Source organism: Buteo buteo, chromosome 10 (assembly GCF_964188355.1).
Source record: "Buteo buteo chromosome 10, bButBut1.hap1.1, whole genome shotgun sequence".
NCBI classification, from domain to species: domain Eukaryota; kingdom Metazoa; phylum Chordata; class Aves; order Accipitriformes; family Accipitridae; genus Buteo; species Buteo buteo.
Genome location: NC_134180.1, coordinates 9,974,197 through 9,981,716, shown reverse-complemented (window position 1 = coordinate 9,981,716; position 7,520 = coordinate 9,974,197). Strand labels below are relative to the sequence as shown.

Below are 7,520 nucleotides of genomic sequence, written 5' to 3'. Positions count from 1 at the left end.
GGTCTCTCTGGGACAGGGATGCAGATATGCCGGCCGGTCCCAAGACGTGCCAGGGCTTTGCACACTCGGCGCTGCCACGGCCAGAGATCGGAGGGGGATGCTCAGTCCTACCTGGTTGCAAAGGCGATTGCTGCTGGCGGGGAAGGTCTCCTGGGCTCCCGCAGGGCAGGATGAGGCCTGGCGTGGGAGGGAGCAAACCTGGGTTGGCAAGAAGGTGAGTTTTTGGCAGAGTTTGGTGGCCAGGAGAGGGGGTCTCCTGGGCTCGGTGTGTCGGGAGCGTGGTGTTAGCAGCAGGAGCGCAGCCCCTTGTGCCCACCCAGGAACTGGGGTCTGGCTGGCGACTTCCACCCTTGAAGTGGTTAGATTTTTGTTAATTGCAATTAATATCTTGCCTTTTCCACAGAGCTTTTGCAAGAAAAGAGCTGGTCTCAAAAACCTTGTCAGTACTTCTTCTTTCCCATCCCTCAGCTGGGGAGGAGGAGGGCTGGGAGGAGGTGGCCGGGAGCCCCAGGGAGCCGGTGCGGGCGGTGGAGGGAAAGCAAGGGCAGGGTTGCGGCAGGGCATGGGATTTTCGGTTTTGATGACTGACTGCAAATCGCCGAAGCCTCAGCTGGGGGACGGTGTCACCTCTGCGACCTGGCTGTCCTTGCGGTGGCCGGGAGCAAGGAGCAGGGTTTTGGCTGCTGTTTCCCTTGCGAAACTGCTGGGCCAAACCCCACATGGCTCGAGGCACCAAAGGGGTCATGGCACGAAAAGGCCTCAGGTAGGAAACAGGTCGCACACAACGTCCTTTTCTGCTGGGAAAAGACTTTTTTGGCACTCTCTGCAGCAGGCTGAAATCAAAGTTTTCCCAACTGCCACTGTGATTTCTGTCTGCAGGTGGGTCTGAACTTGAATATAACTCAGGTAGAACCAGCCCAGCGCTGCTCCTGGGGATGTTACTGCTGCAGAAGGGAGCTGTTGGCTGGGTGCAGCCCCACCGCATCTTCTTGCATCCCGTGTTGCTGTCACTCTTTGGGTGAAATTTCATTTGGGCTTGGCTCATTTCGGGGCGTGGGTGTCTCCTCGTTTCTGCTCCATCACGGCTCGGCTTGTCCCCTTACGCCTTGCAGCACAGAGCATCTGACATGCAACGAGTTTGCAGGGCCTCAGCCCACCCCATGCAGCTGTCCTGCCCCATGGCTGGGGCGAGGGGGGTGGCCATGCTACTCGTGTCCTCCCCCCTCGCCAAGGTTTGCAACTGTGGGTTAATCCACCTGAATCCCATCGGGCTGAGCCTGTGCTGCAGGGCAGGCCGCAGCCACCTGGGAGCTGCCCTGTTGTTTGCTGCCATAATCTGTTTTGAAAAGGCAGCCCCTGATGCTGTTTTTTTCCAATTAGGCCCTGGGAGATGATTCTGGTAAGGCAGCGGCCAGGCTAATTTACCAGGCAGACATTTCATTGAATTAGCCCGTGAGCTGCAGAACAAAACTGGGAGAGCAGAGCCCGGGCTGGGGCAGGACTCGCCGGCAAGGTTCGGCACAATGTTCACAGCAAATAGCCGTGCTCTGCCAGAGCCTAAAACCTGCTCCCGAGCTCCTGTGTTAGGGTTTGACCCTTGTTGGATGGCGGGGGTGAGCTCAGGGCTGGTGGGATGCGCCGGGCAAGGAAGGATGGGAGTTTCTCGTCTCGTTTTCTGAGAGTGCTGGCAGCGGGCAAAACCTCCCATCGACTTGCAAACTGTGCAAATCTGCGATGGACGTCATTGAAGGAGAATAAATATAGAAGCCTGAGATGCCACTCGTTCCCAGAGTCACTTTTCAGGCCATAACTTTGCGCTGCAAGGCAACATCAATTAAAGAAAATGTATCCCTGCAGCAAGCGGTTTTGCACGCCTGCCCGGAGGAGTTCGATACGGCCGGGGACCCTCCCTCCGCCAGCTCCCATTCCCATCAGGGACAGCGTGACACCGCTGCTTAGTGTCTCTAATCGCTTCCAGAAAGCCGGCAAGGGGCAGGGAGGGTAACGCAGCCCCGCTCATATAAATCCTGATTTTATTCAGCAATGGTTTGTGCTCCGGAGGGTCCCCACACCTGCCCTTGGGTCATAGCCCACTCTCCTGAGCAGCCCAGGAGCAGGTGAGCGGCAAACACCAAGGTGTCTGCTCAGCATGGGGTATTCAAATATTTAAACAACTCTGAACTCCCTTTTTAAGTCAGAAGGAGGAATGGGACTGTGCCCCAGGGAGTTCGGCTCATGCATCCCCCTGCGATGCCTGTGCATCCCATCCCGCTGCGGCAGCAGGAGCCGCAGGGCTCAGCTCGGTTCACAGTGCAGCCTGAGGCTTTTAGGGAAACCCTAAAAATGTACGGCCTTTTGTCGGGATGGGGTGATGGGGCTGTGCTGTACCCGAGCCTGGGGGGGAGCTAAGCCAGTGGAGCCCAAAATGCCCCTTTCCCGGCAGGTTGGGATGTGCTTAAGGAGGGCGGATGGAAAATGGACGTGGGCTGATCCCCGGTGACAGAGACGCGGCTGTTGGAGTGGTTGTGTGGCCCATGCAAGGGCTGGAAAAGGCTGTAGTAGTTGTCCTGCCCCTTCCTGGGCTTATTTACCTTATAATTCCCAAGACCCCAATTACTCCTGAGACTGGGGCTCTTGCTCCTTCCCCTGGAGGCGTTACATCCCCTTCTGCAGCCCTGCAGAAGAGAGCCATGGGTTAGAGAAGGCTGTTTTAGAGCAGCAAACTATTTTATAGGCACAAACTGGGTAGAAAATGAACTGCTAGGCTGCTGGTGAGCAGGGTTTGGAGGGGGAGGAGGGTAGGAAACTTCCTCCTCTCTGAAAGCATCACCTCCAAAGAGATGAGCAAAGGCAGCACTTCCAGTTTGTTTCAATTTTTTGCCTTTTTTTCTTTTTTAAAAAAATCACTATTTTAATAAGGAAGAGCCCGGCCCCTGAGTGGGGCCGGTGAAACGCTGATCCCGGCAGCCCCAGAAACAGGAATGCCAGAGATGGGGCATGTGGAAGCCCAGCTGTCCTCGAGGCAGCGCTGGTCGGACTTGGAGGTGACCAAAGGGTCCCCAGGGCCGGTCCCTCCCCGCCCGGGGTTGTTCTTCGAGGCCGCCTGCTCGCTCCAAACCTCAGGCTAATTGGATGCTGCTCTCCGAGCTCTAAATCAAATCACAGCTCCCACGAAATGAAGTTTTCTGGATGCGGACGGCCGCCTGCATCATCCATCACCGCCTGGCTCGTGGTACGTCCCTCTCGGGGGTCATTGAAGGTCAACATTTGCCTTTTCCAGCCACTGCCGTCAGCTTTTCCCTGTTAAGGATGCCACCCGGGGAGGCAATAACTCCATCGAAGGCTCCCTTGTGTCCCTCCCTGCCATCCCTGGTTGCGTTTCAGGGTGCAGTTTGGTAACAGGGCGCAGGAGCCAAGCATGTCGGGGTCTATTATTAGCACTGTGTCAGGTCCCCTGATGGATGGAGATATTAGCTGGGTTATGGACCTATTGATTTCTCAGGTTTTTTTTTCTCCTTTGTTTCGTGTGCAAGAGCGGCTGGAGGAGGAAATCCAATGCCCACCCACCTTTTGGCTCTGTACGGGAACTTTCCAAGAGCTGAAAATCAATTTGTGGCAGGCAGGATCCTGCAAATCACTGCAGCGGAGTGAAGAGGGTGGGTGATGTTTTTTTGGGGGGGGTTCCCCACAGTGCCTGCCAGCACATGCAGCAGTGAGGGGCCGGGGCAGAGTTGGGCAGGTCTCGTCTGGAAGCTGCCACCTCCCTTCATCAATTAGGGCTGCGTGGTGAGCGGGTAATTAGATCTCCTCAGCTGCAACTGACTGGCACTTGGGCCCTATCAATTAGCCTTGCTCTGGATGAGGCACAGAGAAACACATCGGCCGGTAATGAAATGCGGTTGCACCAGGCGTCGACGGAGGGTGGGGGCTATGGGGGCGATGGGTGCACTCACTTCTTGGATGCAAGTCTCTCTCTTCTGCTTAAATTGCATGGTTTGGGCACGGAGTTGTCCTTACGTGGTGGTTTGAGTTTAACCACCTTTGCAGCACCCACCTTTCCTGCTGGTCTCCCTAAAAAAGCAATATATTTAGCCCCGCCGCAGGGACAGAGGTGGCATCAGTGGGGATGGGAACACTGGGCAGCCCCCTTGGGCAGGAGGAATGAGCTGACAGTGGCAGTTTCTTTTCTTTATCCTCCCTTCCAGGGCTGCCAGCATCTCCCCATGGCCATGCAGCGCTGCCTGTCCCGGCCGGCCGCCCCGGGGCCGGCGTGACCGCGACGCCCTGCCTGTCCTTTTCTGGGTAGGTGCCCACGGGGTGGCAGGGGGACACTGGGGCTCGCCTGCCCTGGAGGGGATGGAGGGGAGAGCCGCTTTCCCAGCAGCACCTAAAATGTTGGCTGCTTGCGCAATGATGCATCCGCCTCCCCTGTAATTAATTTTAAAGAGGAAAAGGCCAAGTGCTGACTAAGCCAGGCCTTCACCCTGCGAAGCTGCGTGATTCACGAGCCACTGACAGCACAGCCTTGTCCTGCGGAGTATTTCTCTGAGCTTGGGAAATGCCTCCTTTCCCTGCTCCAAATTAAAGAAAATAAAAATAAAAATAATAATCATCATGATCATCATCACCTGCAGGACCCAAAATGCTTTTTGCACCATGGAGGCTCCCAGGGGCACAGGCATGTGCTGAACCCAATCCCTTTGGGATGCAGGACATGAAGAAGGGATTCCTACAGGTCCCAAATCAAAGCAAATTCTCAGGAAGTGGGGAAACACGCGGGAGGGGTGCTGGCAGGCTACACCTAACCTCTCCCTCTGCTCCTTCCAGGTCCAACACCTCCGTCAGTGAACGTAAGTAGCCCCCACGTCCCGTGGCACGGGGATGGTGGTGGGGGCTGCTTGGCTCATGCCAAGCCCACATTAGACCCATCAGTGCCCAGCAGGCAGCTGGGGCACGTCTTTTGGGCTCAGACTGACAGAGTTGCAGAGTTTGAAGCACTTTTCCCAGTGGAAACCCAGGTTTGCTTCTGCATTTTGAAGCAGAAGCTGTATTTTCTGCCAGGAGGGTGGAAATCAGCCCTTTTGGCTCAGCAAGGGGGGAGGCTCTGCGGGTTGTTTCCCAACAGCCATGGGGTTGTTTCCCAAAGACCCCAAGCCAGAGGCAGTGATGACAGCGAGGGGACGTGATGCTGCATCTCAGGTGTCCTCTTGCTAAGAAGAGAATGACATTAGGTGATAGTTTTTCAGGTGGGGAGGGAGGAACAGGGCTGTGGTATTTTGGCATGCCTCGTGGGCGTCATGTCTGTGATGTGATGACAAAGCCACGGTAGGTGAGGTTCACGTCCCGGGGCGACGTGTGTCCCTGTGGCCCTGCCTTTCAGAGTTTGATGGAGAATCGGTCGGATGACAGCGGGAACTGTTGTTATCACCGGGGGAATCCTAGCAACGGTGATCCTACTGTGCATCATTGCCGTGCTCTGCTACTGTAGGCTACAGGTGAGCGCCGTGGCCGTCCCCCATCTTGCCATGAACCCCAGCAGCGTTGCTGCTCCTTGGGATGAACTGCTGCTGCAGGGAGGGGTCTCAAAGGGGGTTTTTCTGCCCGTGATGGGCAGGGAGTTGAAACCCCCTTTCCCCCCAGGTGCTGCAGAGTTACGTCCTTTCCTCCTCTCGGCATGGGGGGTTGGTCCCCTAAGGCTTTTGAGACTCTGCAGCACTTGCTATTTTAGGTGTAGGCTTGGCTGGGTTTGCAATACCAGATGGAGAATTTTAGGGTTTTTTTTCCCCTGTAAACTAAACAAGGAGGCTTTCAACAACGGCTAGCTACAACCTCCTGCTTTTTAAAAGTTAATGTGAAGTCTGTGCCATGCAGCAGTGCCCGTGTGATGAAAAGCACAGCGGTTACTTGGAGGAGTTTCCGACTGGCATGGTAAAATACCTTCCCCTTGCAAACCTTGCCGGGAGGGGAGAGGCTGAGTTCCCCGGCAGCTGCCTCCTGCAGCACGCTCAGGTCCAGGTTTTGTCCGGCTTCTGCTGCTTTGCAGGACCCAGGTACCGGTGGAGCAGAGCAGTGAGAGGCCCGTGGAGGGATGAGGGGAGCAGGGATGTGGCAGGGCTGGCTGTGAATAATAAGGGCTGGCTCTCCCTAATACAACCCCTTCCCTTTTGCGCAGTACTATTGCTGCAAGAAAGATGATTCCGATGAGGAAGAGGAGGAGGAGGAGGAGGAAGAAGAGGAAGAGCCCGACCTTCCCGTGCACTCGCACCTCGGCACGTGCAACGCCTGCAACTCCCGCATGGTGGATGGCCAGGGCAGCCCCGTGGCCCCCCGCAGCGAGCTCAACCAGCACGGGGCTCACAACTACTGCCCGACCTGCTCCCCCTACGGCTCCCCCTTTTACATCCGGACTGCCGACATGGTGCGCAACGGGGGCGAGAGGGTCGCCTATGCCCCCGCGTGCTACAAGGAGATGGGGCCGCCCATCAACATGGCCACCCTGCAAAGCTACACGGTGAGCCGCCACGGCCTCCTCCGCGAGAGCTTCCCGAACCCGCGGGCTATCAGCACGGAGGTGTAGTCACCATTGCCACTAGCACAGGGTGCCCTCAGCCGGCACCCGCTCGAGGGAAGGGGCTTTTCACTTTTCTTTGGGGTGGGGTGGGGGTTTCCCGCAGAGAAGACCCCGTAAACCCAGCCCGAGACCAGCACGGTCCTCCTGCTGAACCGCCCGGCACGGCTACGCGTTACGGGCGAGAAGACGAGAGAGAGACCTCGAAGGGTGACGTTAAAACCGGCCACCTCTGAACCCGTCATAAGTGTCATTATTATTCTACTCTATCTCCTGAAGGGACTTGTCTAATGAGGGCTATGTACAGTACAACCTAATTTAATTACCCCAGGCTCCCCCGACTCCCCGAGGCCGGAGCGAGGCCTTCGGTGTCCCCCACGCAGCCACCCGAGGGGAAGCCCACTGCCTCCGGCACACAGAGCGATGCATGACCACCCACCAGCTGCCGCCCCCGGCAAATCCCGCCGCTGAGCTGGGAATGGCGGTGCTCCTCGGTGATGGGAAAGCAAAGAAGGGAGGATCCGGATCGTCCCGCTCCCCTCGTGCTGCGTTAGTCGCTGCTAGCAGTTAGCTTTTACATTCGAGTGTAAGATAGGGCACCGTCTCCCACCCGCTCCCTGCTGAAGAAGTTCAAGACATGAATTTAGATCACCACCGGAGGAGGCAAAGTTGCTCACAAAACTGCTCACCTGCGCAAACAGGCACAGGCTGATCCTTCTGTGGCCGAAGCCCCCACCTCTGCTACTCTTCACGAGCTTTCTTAGGAGCGATTTTAACTTGGACCCATAAAAATGGCAAGATTTTACTTATGGGAAGAGTCGCACCCCTAAATAACTGCAGTTTTGGTCACCTTCAGTGTTCAAAGCCCCTACCCAGCCCACCCTGACAGCTCTGACAGCCAGAGGAAGGCTGGCTTTAGGACAGCTTTTCCTTTCAACAGCAACAGCAGAGA

General features: G+C 56.6%; 1 protein-coding gene across 1 annotated transcript; it reads left to right on the top strand.

Annotated features, from left to right (window-relative positions):
• Positions 1-4,840: 4,840 nt before the first annotated feature.
• On the top strand, positions 4,841-7,088 carry LOC142035441 (protein FAM163A-like). Its single transcript, XM_075037538.1, has 3 exons — positions 4,841-4,850; positions 5,381-5,495; positions 6,173-7,088. The coding sequence occupies exons 2-3, from the start codon at positions 5,403-5,405 to the stop codon at positions 6,575-6,577; spliced, it is 498 nt and encodes a 165-aa protein (XP_074893639.1). The 5' UTR covers positions 4,841-4,850; positions 5,381-5,402; the 3' UTR covers positions 6,578-7,088.
• The last annotated feature ends 432 nt before the right edge of the window (positions 7,089-7,520 follow it).

Excerpts from the sequence above, each read along its gene's own strand:
- LOC142035441 (XM_075037538.1), top strand. The coding sequence starts at position 5,403 with ATGACAGCGGGAACTGTTGTTATCACCGGGGGAATCCTAGCAACGGTG. Across the intron at positions 5,496-6,172 it reads TCTGCTACTGTAGGCTACAG|TACTATTGCTGCAAGAAAGA; the intron begins GTGAGCGCCGTG and ends CCTTTTGCGCAG.